At 37.5% G+C, this 16,931-nt stretch overlaps 1 protein-coding gene across 3 annotated transcripts in view; it reads right to left on the bottom strand.

The window, feature by feature from the left end:
* SGCG (sarcoglycan gamma) overlaps window positions 1–16,931 on the bottom strand; it is a 324,273-nt gene that overhangs the window by 126,125 nt on the left and 181,217 nt on the right. For all 3 annotated transcript variants that reach the window (XM_072611724.1, XM_072611723.1, XM_072611722.1), the window contains exon 3: window positions 12,837–12,938. In XM_072611724.1, coding sequence (XP_072467825.1) covers window positions 12,837–12,938 — 102 coding nt within the window. The remainder of the gene's footprint in view (window positions 1–12,836; window positions 12,939–16,931) is intronic.

Here is a 16,931-nt window from a genome sequence, read left to right as displayed (position 1 = left end):
TCCCTGGGTGGCAATCTAATCCAAGCTGTATCTGACCAAGAATGTCCCCTACCATATTCTGAACAAGTAGTCATCCATCCTGCACTTAAAGACCTTAGGTGAGCTAAAATAGAATCAACCAATCAACCAAGAAGCATTTATTAAGTGCCTACTATGTGCTAGACATCATGAACAAGATAGATAGCTCTGGAATCAGAGGATCAGGGTTTAAACCCCACCTCCAGGAGTTATTATCTATGTGCCTTTGGATAAGTCATGCAACTTCTGAGGGCTTCAATTTTCTGTAAAATGAGAGAGTTAACTTGATGATCTTTTAGGTCTATTATATCTATGATCTTATGGTGCCAAGAACAAAAATAAAGTTAGATCCTGTTCTCAAGGAATTTACATTCTATCAAGGTCACAATATACACACATATATAAGTAAGCATAAAATATATAAATAGGCACAAAGTAGCTTTGGGGTTGGAGAAATATTAATAGTCAGGGAATTGGGAAAGACCTTATGTATAAGGTGGCACTTTAGATGAGCTTTAATGAAACTAGAGATTCATTCAGAGGTAGGGCATTTACATTCCATGGTAGGGGCAGCCTAGACAAAAGCAGAAAGATAAGATACAGAATGTCATATTTGAGAATGAGCAAATAGGCTGGAATAGATGCAATACATGGTCCCTGAGAGGAAGTTATATGTAATAAAACTGGAAAACTACATGGCAGTCCGGTTGTGAAGTACTTTAAAAGGCTGATTGAAATAGAAATGATTTCTAATTTCTCTGAACTATTATAGAACTTATTCTTTTATTTTGTAAACCCACTCATATTTATTCAGCAGTCATTTGGCAATTTTTTGTATTGCCCATGAGGTATGAGGTACTGTTTTCTGAGGGGGAAAGGTTAGGGAGGGACAAGACTTTTGATTTCATGGGTTAATTGAACTCCCAGGAAGAAATGCTTCCTATCAAAGCAGATGGGCAAATAACTGATCCAAAACATATCTTCTTAGATAGTATTCTGGGGGACTGAGAGCTTATGTAACTTGTCAAGGGTTACATGGCCAGTTACATGTCACAGGTATCCCTGAGTCTGGTCATTTATCCATTAAACCATACTACCTCTCCCTAGACACAGAGGGTACACAGAAAAAAATGAATCAGCCTCTCTCCTTAATAAGTCTATATTCTACTGGGGTGCTATGATATCAACGCAGGTCAACAATACAAACTCCATACAAATAAATATAGAATAATGGGGAGGCACATAAAAGGTGGTGGTGGACAAGGATGAAAGGGAATACACAGGAGACAACATATATAAAGGCACAAAGGACTCAGAATTTTATGTATGGAGAACATCAATAAAGAAAATTGTTTAGAAATGTAAACTGAGAAGAAAATTTTTATATATAAAAAGTTTTTAAATACAAAAGGAATTTGTATTTTATCCTAGGTGGAACAGGGAGCCAATGAAGGTTGTTGAAAGGGGAGTGATATATTCACATCCGTGCTTTAGGAAAACAATTTGAGCCCTCTGTGGAGGAGAGATTGTTGAGGAAGAAAGTGGAAACAAAGAGTACTCATTTGGAGGCTATTACTGTAGTGCAGGTGAAAGGTGATGAGAGTGTGACCTTGGTGAGCAGCCAGCGAATGGAGAGAACATGGTGGTTGTTGTAGAAGCAGAAAGAAAAGACTATTAAACTAAATAGGTATGGAGGGTGAAAGAAAGTGAACAGTCCAGAAAGACTCAGGTTTTGAGTCAAGGTGACTGGAAGAATGGAGCTTTTTTCAACAAATACCAGTAAGTCTAGAAGAGAGGTGGGTTCTGTGGGAAAAACGATAAATTCTGTCTTGTATATGCTGAACAGACAGTATGTGATACAGGCTGTAGTTTATGTGAAAGACTAGGGTGTGATTATCTACTGCAATCTTGCTTCATTTGGAGTCCTTGTAAATGACTTAGCCCTAGACACTTGGGGCAGCTAGGTGGGCCTGCAGTCATGAAGACCTAAGTTCAAATCCAACCTTAGATACTTACTAGCTCTGTGGCCCTGAGCAAGTTGCTTAACCCTATTTACCTCAGTCTTCATCTGCCAAATGAGCTGGAGGAGGAAATGACAAACCACTCTCGTATCTTTGCCAAGAAAACTCTAAATGGGGTCAAAAAGAGTCAGACACACAACTGAACAACAACAAAATCCTAGACCAAAGCACCTTTCCCCTCTTCATTACTTATCTCTCCCTCATATTGATCTATGTCAGCCCTTTCCCTCTATGTTCCTATCCAATTTTACCCTTCCTTTTCTTTTTTTTGTCCTGTAAAAACATCATTCTATTTTTTTTAAAAAAACTGCTTTTTATATATTTATCTCTGAATATAATGTATATTCTTATTGCAATGTTAGCTATGTAAGGGCGAGAGCTGTCTCATTTTTGTAGTTTTACACTCGGAGCCTAGCACAGTGCCTGCCATATAACAGGCATTTAATAAATGCTTATTAACTGATCAACATGTATATTTGGAAATTATATGCAATAGGTTGGATATATATATATATATATATATATACAGACATACATATACTCATGTGCACACACATACACACATACACATGTACATATATGTATATGTATACAATGTAATATATATACATTATATATATACACACATATGCATCCATCAAGAAGGCTTGGGAGATACGCATGGTTAGGTATTGGGACATTGATGATGTTCCAACAAATGAGACTGAGAGGGAGAACTAGCAGAAAATAGCATCACAAAAACCCAGGAAAGAAAGAATTATCTCCAGCAGGACTGGGAAGTTGACAGCATCAAATGTTCAGATGCCATGAAAGATAAAGATGAGGAAAAGGTCACTGAATTTAATAATTAAGAGGTCGTTGTTTACCTTAGAGAAAAGCAGTTTCAGTTGAGTGATAAGATAAAAAAGTCAGAATGGAATAGAAAGAGGAGTGAAAGGAGAGGATGTACAGACAAAAGGTGGATCTATGTTTTTCTAGGAGATCATACTGTAATCATCTCCCCAACTCAATGGTAAGCTGTCATGGAGCAAGAGTCATTTCTTCCCCCTCTTTGTGTTCCCCACTGCTATGAGTGAAGTGCCTTCTGTAAGTACTCAATATTCAGGGAGCAATGGGGGAAAGAAGGGAAGGAGAAATGGAATGAAGGGTTCTGATGAGGAAGGGCTAATTGCTGTTCAACAAAATGCTTCCATCTTCTTTCTTTCAGGAGTCTGAAGTTACAAATGGAAGATATGCCAAAATATAAATTTTGGAGTTACATTTAAACATAACATAAGATTTTAAACAGATTATCAAGTGACTTATTCATAAATGATTTCCCCCAAGTTTTAAAGTACTGTTTGACTTCATAAATAAGGATTTGACCTGCTGATATTTGCAGAGTGTAAAGTTTGTTCTTTTGCATATGCAGTAACCATAGTGATTCTTGGGCAGTGTTAGGCCAATTATTTTCCATAACACTCATTTGATATGTAAAATACTTCCTGGTACTGCTCACAATCTTTTTATAGGAATATATGTTGTTTTTCCAATTTGACTGTAAGCTTTTCAAGGGCAAGTTTTTCATCTCCTACATCTATCCATTCTCTATGAGAGCATACATGCTTAATAAATGATTGCTGCCTTACCTTTTTTCAATATAGCATCTTTGTCAAGAAAAACATTTTTGAGCACATCCCCCTAATTTATGCATCTTTATAAATTACACACATGTACTACTATACTGATGATTATATAAATTTTAGAACTTATATGAAATAGAAGTTTAAAAAGGATGTAATAAAGATAAAATTATATCTGATCCTAGAGTCAACAGGGAGCCACTGGAATTCACTGAAGGGAAGTAATATGGTTAGACTCATACCTAAGAAAAATCATTTCACCAGTTGTATGGAAAATGGATTGAAGAGCGGAGAGACTTGAAGCCAGGAGACCACTGAAGAGACTATTTCCATAGTAAGAAATGAAGGTTTGAAAGAAGGTAGGGGCTGTATGAATAGAAAGGCTGAGACAGCTGCGAAAGAGATGGAGAAGAAGTGATAAAATTTAGTAACATTATTCAATCAATCAGATATGTGTGGTGAGAGAGACTGAGGAGTCATAAATGACACTGAGGCTGTGGATCTGGGTGACTAGAGCATGATGGTTCTCTCAAAAAAAAATAGGGAAGTTCAAAGAATAAAGTTTATAGAAACAACAAGGGAATGAGAATGATGAGGCAGTCTCAATCTCCTATGCCTACTCCTGATGTGAGTGAGGTCACTGCATCCCACCCAGAATCAAAATAAAAGAAGAACATGAAACTCTTACTTCTGGTCACTGCCCTGGGGCATAGTCTGCCTTCCTAGGGAAACCTGCACAAGCCATGAGATAATCTGGGGAAAGAGGATAAGTATTCTAGGGGTTAAAGAAGGTACAGAATCTTCCCAAAGGATCTGTTGCTGTAGCTGTCCAGGTATTGATCTTACCCTGGACTTAGAAAAAGAGAGGTTGGAAGCTTACATCAAGGAAAAAGGCAGCATGGGGAAATATTGCATGTGAGGGTAGTCACAATTGTGTTGAAGACAAATCCTATGACTGGCTGTCATGGGGAGGTTGGTTAATCACAAAGCTCTTAAGGTCATGACACAGCCCCCCTTGGCATTGGGCCGCAGAGTCTCTCCTTCTTCAACACTGAAAATTATTGCACTGAATTTCCCAACACTATTCTCTACATTCCTGACTAAGTGGACTACTTTGCCCAGAAGAAACATACATTGCTGTATCCACATCTTTACTTCTTCATTCTTAGAGCAATTTTTGCCCTGAATTAAGCTGTTGACTTGAGTGAATATCTGAAGACACCAGGAGGTTTCTAGACAGCTGAAGAATTGGCTTCCAAAGCCCTTCCAAATCTCTTAGATTCCCTAATCTCAGCTAAAGTCCCACCTTCTACAAGAAACTTTTCCTAATCTTTAATCTTAGTATGTCTTTCTGAGACTACCCCCAATTTATTCTGTATATATCTTATTTGTACATAGGTGTTTCCACATTATCTCACCCAAAAAGACTGCTGGATCCAGATGGCTCTGGAGGAGAGAGTGAGGCTGGTGATTTTGCATAGCCCTGCCTCACTTAAACCGAATTCACTTACAATTCGAAGGACAAACCACAAAAACAACAGCCATCAGAATATAAGCTTCTTGAAAACTGGGGCTGGTTTTTCCTTTTCTTTCTATCCCCAGCACTTAGCACACTGCCTGCCACATAGTAAATGTTAAATGAATGATAGCTAACTGAATGAGTGACTGTTGCTGAGGCAATGGTGGAAGTGTGATGGTGGTGGTAGGGGTTGAGGGCATAGCCATGAAAGGAGGCAATATGCCCAGGACTACTCCGCTAAAGTGCCCAGAGAGAGGGCCAGATAGGGGAGGAAGCGTTCAGTTTGCAATCCTGAGGCAAATCCCCAGCTTCTTTGCTCCAGCTGCAACATAATATGGCCTCTCTCTCCTTCTCATTACCTATTATTACATATATATTTAAAAGCCAGCTCAAATGTCTTCCAGTGCTTGAAGTCCTCCCTGATATTCCCAGTTGGCAAAGACCTTTCAGATTTTGCTCCACACTGCTCTCATGCTCTTCTCATATAACAATTTGTGGTGTGGCTATCACATGTGTTATAGCTATTTGTTTGTCTTTTCCCGCTGTAAAGCTTATAAGGGCAGGGACCCTGTCTCATTTACAGATTTTTCATTTCTCTCAGCACCGAGCACAGCAATATTCAAGAAGAAGTTTAACAAATGTTGAAACAACGAAAAGATGGATAGTCATAGAACAGACTGATTTGTGAGTGGCCAAGGATAAAAGAAATTAACTTTTAAGAACAGCTGTTTTTCTTTTACCGAAGTCTGCACTAACCCTTGAATGTATCCAAACAAATGAATGTCCTTTTCTGTGACAGATATACTTGAGTATATTGGGCTAGACTATTCTGGAGATACATGAACATTTCCTAAGGGCCTTTGGGTTAACTTTTTTTTCTTTTTGTGCTTTTTTCCCCAGTAGCCAGGGGAGGGCATTGTCCCAAACATCTTGGGACAATTTCAGTTTTCAGCTTTAGTAGCAACTTTAAGCTTTGATAGCTTAAAATCGCACAAAGACATTTTGAGATAATCTATGCTGAATGGCAGCCACAAGGAAATTTAGTCTAATAGCCTAACCTCAAAGAACAATGCCCAGCCAATTGTGGAGCCAGCTCAACCCTGGAAGCACATAATTGGCTTTGGAACATCTAATCACTTAAATATATTCTAACTAAAAAAAGCTATGAAGGCAAAGTTAAGAGATTATGAACAATGTCTATCTGCAAAACAAAATGAGATTTGATATCCTTCCCATAGAGGGCTTCAACTCTATGATTATAAGTGCTGTATGGAGGAAATTATCCAGATAAATATGGCAAAAATCCATTTTTGCCTTTTCTCTGGGAACTTCAGGCAGAAGAATCAGATCTAGATTTCAAGTGTGACATAGAAAGCATTGTCCGAAGACCTAGGATCACTGGTGAATTTATGCTATATCAGATTCTTGCCTCACCTTGTGGACTCAATAAGATAGCATTCATGTACTATAATCAGAGTCATACCTCCAAATTCAAGGGGATATATATATATATGCATATATATATATATATATTTTTCATGTTTATCTTTACCTGTAAAGTATTCATTTCATTTTCCATCTGCTTCAGCAAGATAAGCAAATTCTTCCAATTATAAGCTAGGGTGTCCATATTGCTCTTGAACCTGATTTGTAAAAACTAATGCTTTTTCCTGGGAGTTAGGAAATCTAATCTAATGCGCCCTTAGTGCATTAGAAGTCATAGCCAAAGTCAGCATGGGATTTAGAACCTTAAATATTGTTCAGGACTCAAAATTCTTGTGCAAAAGGTGGCTATTGTTGACTTGAACTTCATTTCTGGAGCATCAGATGTATTTGGTCCTGGGTACATGTGAGAACTCAATCAAAGGGTCAATAAAAATAATCTTCTATTTAAAAGGGGTGCTATCCCAGTAAAAAGGTATAGAGTGGTTTAGAATACAACATCTGCCCGTGCTTAGCGGTCCAGATATAAAACAACTGTCTTCGGGGAGAATAAATTATTTCTATTCTCAAGTCACAAGAAATTAAGCTATATTACTCACCCATCCATTTTTAAGGGTTAATGTGTAATCAGTTGTTCAGTGACACTGAATTATATTTACAATGAAAAAATGCTTTCATTCCAGCAATTTAGCTGAATAGATTATCTGTAAAATTCTTGCAAATGTGTAAGGCAATGCTTTTAGTAATTTAATGGAAAATTGTTTCCCAAGTTCATCCCACAAAGAATACATATAACTGATATATCAATGAACGCCAAAAAAACATGGCATAATAGTCTATTATTTTTTTCTGAATTTTAAAATGATTGGAAAATCTTTTTAATTATAACATACCATGTAAATACTTAGTGAAGTAATTATAATGATAAAAATAACATTGGAGTTTATGGACTGAATTATATAGTTCAATGCAACATAAAATATTATTCAACTCTTACACAAAACCACAGTGTGGTTTTATTTAGAATACTCTTAGAGGTTTTGAGTTCAGTATTTTAAGAAGGATATAATAGAGATGCAAAAGTTCCCAGAGAGAGATAATTAGAGTGAGCAAAGGAGTGGAGAACTTTCTATATGAAGATTAAAGCACTAATGTAATGGGTGTCTGGCACATAACACAGACCCTAACAGCTTGCTTAGCTGCTGTAACTTCTCTACATGGAAGATACTTGGAAGCTTATTTCCAGAACTGTGATTGATGACATTTAAGGGAGGTGTTTCGGAAAGACTGGAACATGCGTAGAAATACACAGCTGTTTCTGGTTAGCTAACCCTAGGGTGAAGGGGAGGCTCTCTGATGAGCTTTTGAGGAGTTCATAAAGGCCTACTACCATCAGTCACCTCTTCTGTACCCCCTTACTTGCTCTTGGGGTATGTCAGTGACTCAACACTCTGAGAGTATGGTGCAGGAGCATTCTATAAGGGGAGATGACTTAGGGCCCTCTTTCCTCTGAGACAACAGAAGCAGGCTTTGATCAATGGACTTTTCATTCATTCTTTCTCATTCTAGGTGAAAGGAGTGAAGTCTCTGTCCCTGGGAATTTAGAAAAGTTGAGAAAGTGAGTCATAGGAATCAGGAAATTGGAATATAGGCTAAGTTTTGTCAGCATAGCACTGATGACCCTGGGAATAAGGATAATTTTTGAGAGTGATCTTTGTGACCCTATCCCAAAACAAGGACTAATCCTGCAGAGCTTTTGCCTTTGAAGGTATACTTAGTGGAAGTGATCCTAAGTAGGAATTGAACTAATTTTTGAGCTTCCTTCCTCAGAGGACAGGGTGGTGGTGTAGTGGATAGAACACTGATGGAGTCAGAAGACCTGAGTTCAAATTTGGCCTCAGATACTTAATAGCTGTGTGACCTTGAGCAAGTCACTTAATTTCTATTTGCCTCAGTTTCCCCAAATGTAAAATGGTGACAGTGATGGCTCCTACTCTGCAGGGTTGTTGTGAGGTTCAAATGAGATCATATTTGTAAAAGTGCCTGGTGTTATACAAACAGTCATTCTCTTCCCTTTTCCACCTTCCCCAGTGATCAGGAAAGAGAATGAACTTTGATTTTTGGGGGGTGAGTGGGGGAATAGCATAATTTATGTTTGTTATTTCCTTTAAGTAAATATACCTTTATAAAACCAAAAGATATAAAGTGGTTGGGAGGAACTGGAATGCGTATCACAAGCCTCTAACAAGGGGCAAGTCCAGCTGGTGGGGGCTCAAGATGATGCATGTAGAGAGGTGAGAAACTCTAACCTGACAGGTACTCAACAATCCTGAGGGAGAAACAGCCTATCTCTGGAAAAGAGGGCCAGAACGTATTCTACTACTCTAGCAATTTTCAGTGCTCCAGATAAATGAAGTCAATAGAGAATATGATCAGAATGTATACAATAATGAGGGCCTATAACATAATTATTTACCAAATCTTTCAGTATGGCAAGGAGTAGGCTCCAAAGAGGCTTCACAACAACTAAGATGAGGCATAGAAAATAAGCTTAATGTACAAGGGATATATTAGAGCCCATGTTATCCCATGAAATTGTATAGGCAGACCCCAAATTGATTTTTAAAAGCATTTTGATAAATTCATGAATGAGCAAGCTGTGGCTTAGGAAGGAAAGCTGGAGATAGTTAAAATATCTCATTGACATTTTAAGGACAATCAGACCTGGCTAAGAAAAATTCCCATAGTGCCTCTTTCCAAATGAAATGCTGGGATAAAAGGGTTATTGCTGTGACCTGGGACAGGATTCTTCATACTCTTTTGTCTTTCTCTACTGCAGAAAATATAACACATCAGTAGGGCACTGAAATTAAAAAGCAATGTTTTCCAAAAATTTTTTATTCAAAGGAGATATAATTGCTTCCTAAGCAAATTCTTGCCTGTTCCTCCTACATATGCTTGATAATATACATCTTCAGGTTTTGTGGGGAGAAACCTCTTTCCTTCTTTTGTTTTCAGGTTAGGAACATGCCTGTTGAATGCTAGAAAAGAATCACAGAGCAGAAGTGGTAGTACAGGTGCCCATGATCAGGTTTTGAGGTATTTCCCTGAAGTTACACAAAGGTTATTATATAAAGGGCAGTGAAAGACCAGCAGAAGGCAAAGGCACACTTAAATAGTTCATAGTTCTTGGCTTCAGTGAGCATACAACAATTAAGGGATATTATTTATATATGCCTCAAGCAGCCAAGACTCATAGAAAATAGCTATTTTCCCCCATCCTTCTTTCTTTTTTTTTCCATTCCCTCATAACCAGAATTCTTTGGACCATCCTAGGTCTTTTCCCCTTCCTTGTGAGGTCTTGGAAAATTAATTCTTAATCCACTGGCACCACTCCTGCCAGTAGACAGAAAAATTTAAAGCAGCTGTTTCTCCAGAGCAATTAAGAGGACAAAATATTGAACCTGTGATGAATGAATTAGTGGGGAAAAAAACCTATTAATTGCTGACTATGTTTGAAGCACTCTGCTAAACATAGAGGATAAAAATTAAAATAAAAAAAGAATCCATTCCCTGCTCTCAAAGAACTGAACTTTTTAATTGGGAATGACAACACAATGAAGGAGAATTCAGTTGCAGAGTGGATGGAAAATCCCCAAGAGTGCAGATACAAGGCAAACAGCAAGGCCTGAGAGTCCTTAAGATGCATCGGGAGCTGTACTGCAGGAGTAGCCCACTATTATTGAGAAGAAAGGAGCGAGTCTATAAGTCAGAGAAAGAGGGAATCTAAATTTCTTCTGGCAAGGGTGGAGATAGGGGATCAGTGTCCAGCTGAGAGGGGTAGGAGTAAGTGGCACTGATCAGAAGGTTGGTGGCTGGTTAAGGAGCAGGAGTTATGGACAACATAGTTCTTTTTGGAAGCCAATTTTAGCTGGGGTCCTTTTGGTGGCCCAGAAGAAAGGCAAGTTGCATCAGCCTGATGCCCAGTCAAATAAAGGATTGCAGAATTTCTTCCCCTTCTAGCCAGTGAGTCTGAACACCAGATTGGCCCTTCTGAGAATATGATCAAAGGTCAACTAATTTTCACTGAGTAAGCATTATTACTTGAGTTTTGCTTTTTCACTCCTATGAGGAAGCTACATTTATAGACTCCATGTATGCCTAAAGAACAAGCATGTCTGAAACACCCTTTTCTTTTATTTTCTTTATGCCCTAGAATATTTCACAAGATGCCCCATTCAAGGAAAATATGGGGCTGTTTTCCTCTTTGTGCATCACAAAATCAGAATTCTTATATTCAAAAGACTTCCTGCATCATAAAAGAAGGGCAAAAAAGAAACTCCTAAAAGGTGAAGTAATAGCTCCTAAATATTCCTGATCCCTGCTCCATTCTTACTCGGCATTTATCTATTCAGGTTGTACTATAGCAACATGGGAATAGTGATAAATTGCTTTTATATTGTTCTTAGGTCACCTTAAGTACGTGTTTTCATTCTCCAACTCTAAAGCAAGCTTTTCCTATTTCCTTTATAAACTCTGAGATTAAAGTGTGGTTCTCTTGTGATACTGGTTGTGCAAAAATTCTTGATAATTTATGACTAGAGGTCAGTCAGTCATTAGTCAACCATCATTTCTTAAGTCCTTACTCTGTGCCAAGCACTGTGTTTGTAAATGCTGGAAATACAGTGAAATGCAAAAAACCCCGGTCCTTTTTTTTTTTAAGGAGCTCACAATTTAACGGGAGAGACAACATACCCACACCTACTAAAATATATATAGGATGATTTGAGAATGGTCCCACAGGGAAGGCACTAAGATTAAGAAGACCTGGCAAAGATTATTGTAGAAGTCTGGACTTTAACTGAGACTTGAAGGAAGCCAGGAAGTGGAGGAGAGAAGGGAGAACTTTCCAGGTACAGGAGATAAATGATCAGAAAACACTGGAGATGGAATGTGGTGTGGGAGGAGCAAGAAGGGGGCCAGTGTCACCGGATCAGAATATGTGGAAAGGATATTTAAGAAGATTAGAAAGAAAGGAAGGACCTAGGTTCTGAAGGGTTCTGAAGGCCAAAAAGGATTTTTCTATTGGATCTTGGAGGTAATAGGGAGTCAATGTAGTTGGCTGAATGGGAGGGTGGGGACAATAAGGTCTGACTTTAGGCAAGGAAGCCAACTTTTCTATGGGTAACCAGTTCTTTGCTAAGACAGAAATATGGGAGGAAGACATAAAGTATTTTTCAATTACCTGAAAAAAGTTTTTTTTTTTAACCTACAAAGTCCCTCCTCTAGAGATATCATAGAGGGTAGCATGGGGCCTGTTTATTTTTTTAAAGGCATATATTTTAAAGGTGAAACTTGAGGAGCTTCCCAGGGTACCCTCAGGCAGAACAGATTTCCTGAAGGTCACTACATAAATAATAAGGTTAACAAACAAGGTTGAACACTATGGCAGACCTCACAATGCCTCCATGCTCACAGGCTATCCCAAGACAGGGCTAGGTGGACACTTAAAATTTTTACTTAAAAAAAATCTGATGTAACTTAAATCCTCCTAATACATTTTGTGTTCATTGTGCTACAGGAAGAAAAACAGAAACATATCATGGAGGCATTATACTTTACTGTACAGTAATTTAATTTCATGATTTGCTATCCTGGAGGTAGAGTTAAATGCCAGGGAGGCAAATGAAGATTATATTGAGGCAGATATGCTTTTAAAGTCCTACTGTACTCTTATTAACATAACCATTCAGTACTGATGTTTAATCTACTGATAGAGGGTCCTATTTAACCTTAATATTCTATAATTAGTGAAGAATACCCTACTGTGAAAAAGATTTCTTTTTAAGCTTCTCAGACAATTTGGAATGCTTTCAAAATCACTTGAATTTAAATTGCTTTGCAATAGTGAATAGAAGCTTAAATTATTTGTGTTTGAGGTTTTCATTTCAGGTCTAAATTACAGTGACCACCAAATTTAAATTCTGAAGTACATGAAAATTGGTTTCATTTATTACCTAAATGCAGTTGTTAGAGATTAGTTCCATAACCAAACTCCCAAGAATTTTAAGACAATTTAGCAAGGTTTTGTGTATATATGCTCTATGAAGTGTCCTCTACAATATTATGGATTTCTGCACTTACTAAAGTTTGCATTCGATTTTGCCTGCTATATATATATATATAGCTTTAAGTATTTTGTTCTTTACTTACCAGCCTGGAGTGAATTTCTTTGGCATATAGAGGGAATAAAAATTCTGACTCCCCTTCCAGACGGAGACCATCTTTTGTAACACGCAAGTGCCCCATTCCAGTCTGTCAAAAAAAAAAAAAGGAATTCAATTTTTGTTTTTATTTTTCATCACTATTAATGTCTCAAATTATGAAATTCATCATTATTTTTCACTTTTTACAACCTAAGTAGTGAAGATAACTGTGCAAAAGAGTGACTCTGCTTTCTCTAATCCAGAGGCATTATGTCTTCCTGGTGTCTACTATCTAAAACATAATGTAGAGATTGCCAAGACTGATCAGACTTCTTGCCTTTTACCTATTTCTGCTGATTCATAGGGAAATAGAATGTTTAATCAGAAGGAACATGTAATATATTTCTAGTTGGAAGACGAAATGAGAAGCCCACTTGTGGCAAATGTGGAGCCACAAATGGTCTTTTCATTTCATCTTCCAGCTAAAAGTCATAATTCTGTAAGAGAAAGGAAAACGTAGGGTGTGAAAAGGTGTGCTGTCAAAGAATGAGATTTGGTTTTCTAGACCATGACCTGTGATATACCCAAAAGAGGAGTTCATAGCTGGATAAGGAACATACCCTATGAAGACCAGGAAAAAATATGTTTGGTGAGAGACCTATCAAATTGACCAAGAATCCTTTGGGCTGAAGTATGAGAGGGGAGGGAGAACATTTCCTCATTGAACTATAAAGGAAAGCAGATTGACAGAGGTGACAGAAAAAAAAAAAGCTGGAAAAAATTTAGCCTTAGAAGCAGGAAGACTGGGGTCAAGTTCAGCTTCTGTCACATACTAATTGTTTTCCCCTGGGCAAGTCACTTAACCTCTTAGTGCCTCATGAAACTCTTCAAGAATAGATGCTACAGAAAAATTGCTGGAGTATGTGATAGTTGTCTCTCTCTCCGTGTCCTTGGCTCAAATCATGTGCCCTGATTCTCCTTTCAACTCTGTATTCTGAGTGCACATATTCTTTTTGTGATAGATTCTTCTCAGGTGAGAGGAAACAATTCTGTCTGAGACTTCTTCCCAGAACCTTATGAATCTAGGTGCTGAAGATTTTTCTCTGCCTCTCAGAAACTGGCCTGCAAAACAGTTACCCAACAAAGAATTTAACAAACACTTATCAGAAGCTTTCTGCTGGTTTGTTCTAGGGCACTTTCACATCTTTCAGCCTGCCTGAAATGTGTCTCAGAAGAAATTAGTTCATCCCTACAATGGATTTTAACTCCAATACCAATCTGCCTTCCTTAATTCAATCCAGCTCATTCGATTTAACTCAATAACCATTTATTAAAGATCTATTCTTAGACAAGGCACTCTTCTTGATCAACCTGGGAACAGAGAGTTCTTACTAGGACATCTCCATAGTAAACCCCCTGAGTTGTCCCAGTCCGGATTCTTTCTCCTTTTCAACAAATCAGTGTACTGTCCAGGCTTTGGGATATTCTTTCCTTTCTATCATGTTTCTCATCCACAGAAACCATAGTACCAATATTTTTTTTTCTGCTTCATGTAGAGATGGTTCACCAATTGTATAACTTACATGCTATTATCAGCTCCATTTCCAAAAATATTAAAAGGTATGTGAAATACTCTTAAAAGCCTTTTGAGCTTCATGGTTCAGTCAATATTTTGAAATGCTGACTTTGTACAGGAAACTACACTAAATGCTGTGGAAGGAATACTAAGATAGGGAAAACCTATTTCCTATCTTCAAGTAACAGAGTTTAGAGAAAAGGAAGATGAAATACCACAGAACACTTTATAGAGAGGTATATTTTTTGATGAATCTGCAATTTATTCTCTGGGGGTACTCCCTTCAGCAGACTATACCCTTCCATATCTTCTCATTCTGTGCAGTTCTTGCCCATGTCCTTACTTGAATCTTCCATAGACGATCCAAATAACACACTATAGAACTGCCTCTGATTTTTTTTAAGGTCTCAGGAATGCCAACACAGCATTCATACTCATTTTTGCTACATAATCAGGCTACTTCTGTCCCTAGTCATTTGTGTCTTTCCTAACACATTTTATCATCCTTAGTAATATGTTCCAAACTAGTCACCCCACTATGAGTCTATCCTGTGGCCTTTGGGTTACTCGTAATTTTGATTCTTCACAGGCTATGAATTCCTACATCTATGTACACACCTAGAAGATTAATGGTAATTTTGGAGCAGCAAGGAGTTTAGGCACTGTACATTTTTTTCAAGGTCATATGGCTTAATATTGTACTCCATCTCTGGCTCCATTTGTACTATCTATTCAGGACAAAGGGGCAGCCATGTGGTGCAGTGGATAGAGCACTGAGCTTGGACTCAGGAGGATTCATCTTCCCAAGTTGAATCCTGCCTCAGACATTTACTAGCTGTATGAGCCTGGACAAGTCACTTAACTCTGTTTATCTCAGTTTCCTCATCTCTAAAATGGACTGGAAAAGGAAATGGCAAACCACTCCGTCATCTTTGTCAAGAAAAGCCCAAATGGGGTCACAAAGAGACATATATGACTGAAACATTTGAACTATAACAACAATTATAGCAACAGCAATTCACAACATTTATTGATTTAGCTGAGAATATCTTACATTTTACACTTCTTTTAATGCCTGTGCACAGAGTAGGTGCTTAGTAAATGTGTAATAATAAATCAATTGATTCAACGTTAGTGGATTATTGAACAATTATTTACATAGTTTAATTCTGTTTTAAAGTTGTTTCAAAACTTATGAATGTGGAAGCTACCATACTTAAAAAAGAGATTTTAGGCTATACTTTGCTTATGAAGTCAATATTTTTTGAAAATCAATAAACAATAGAAAGAATGATGTCATATATTCTCTATAACTCTTAGTTAATGATGTAACTACAAAGACATGGTCTGACATAAACTATTTGTTTCCATAATACCAGGGGAATCCTAGATACATGCATACAAGATTTTTATGTACATTTCTTAAATGTTATTATATACATTTTCTTTTTTTCCAAATTAATTAATTTATTTGTTTTCAGTTTTCAACAATCACTTCCCTAAGTTCCAAATTTTCTCCCCCTCCCTCCCCAAGATGGCATGCAATTTTATATGGGTCCTACACATGCATTCCTATTAAACACATTTTCACATTAGTCATGTTACATAGAAGAATTAAAATGAATGGGAGATACCATGAGAAAAACAAAACATAACAAAGCAGAAAATAGTCTGCTTCACTCTGTGTTCCAGATGCATAGTTCTTTGTTTGGATGCGGATGGCATTTTACATCATGAGTCCTTTGAAAATGTTTTAGGTCTGTGCATTTCTGTGAAGGACTAAGTCTATCAAAAACAGTCCTTGCACACTGTGGCTGTTACTTTGTATAAGGTTCTCCTGGCTCTGTTCACTTCATTCAGCATCAGGTCATATAAGTTTTTCCAGATTTTTCTGAAGTCTGCCTATTCATCATTTCTGATAGCATTTCTGATAGTATTCCATTACATTCATATACCACAACTTGTTCAGTCATTCCCCAATTGATGGGCATCTCCTTGATTTCCAGTTCTTGGCCACCACAAAGAGAGCTGCTATAAATATTTTTGTACATGTGGGTCCTTTTTTCATTTTTATTATCACTTTGGGATACAGCCCTAGAAGCAGTGTTGCTGGGTGAAAGGGTATGCACATTTTCATAGCCTTTTGGACTTAGTTCCAAATTGCTCTCCAGAATAGTGCTATCAGCTCACAGGTCCACCAACAATGAATTAGGGTTCCAACTCTCCCACCTCTTCTCCAACATTTATCATCCTCTGTTTTGTCATGATAGACAATCTGATAGGTGTGATGTGGTACCTCAGAGTTGTTTTGATTTGCATCTCTCTAATCAATAGTGATTTAGAGCATTTTTTCATGTGATTATAAATAACTTTAATTTCTTCCTTTGAAAACTGTCTGTTCATATCTTTTGACCATTTATCAGTTGAGGAATGGCTTGTATTCCTGTAAATTTGACTCAGTTCTCTCTATATTTTTAGAAATGAGGCCTTTGTCACGGACACTAGTTGTAAAAATTCTTTTCCAGT

This window comes from Notamacropus eugenii, chromosome 5, assembly GCF_028372415.1.
Source record: "Notamacropus eugenii isolate mMacEug1 chromosome 5, mMacEug1.pri_v2, whole genome shotgun sequence".
Classification (NCBI taxonomy): domain Eukaryota; kingdom Metazoa; phylum Chordata; class Mammalia; order Diprotodontia; family Macropodidae; genus Notamacropus; species Notamacropus eugenii.
This window is presented reverse-complemented; position numbering and strand designations above follow the sequence as displayed.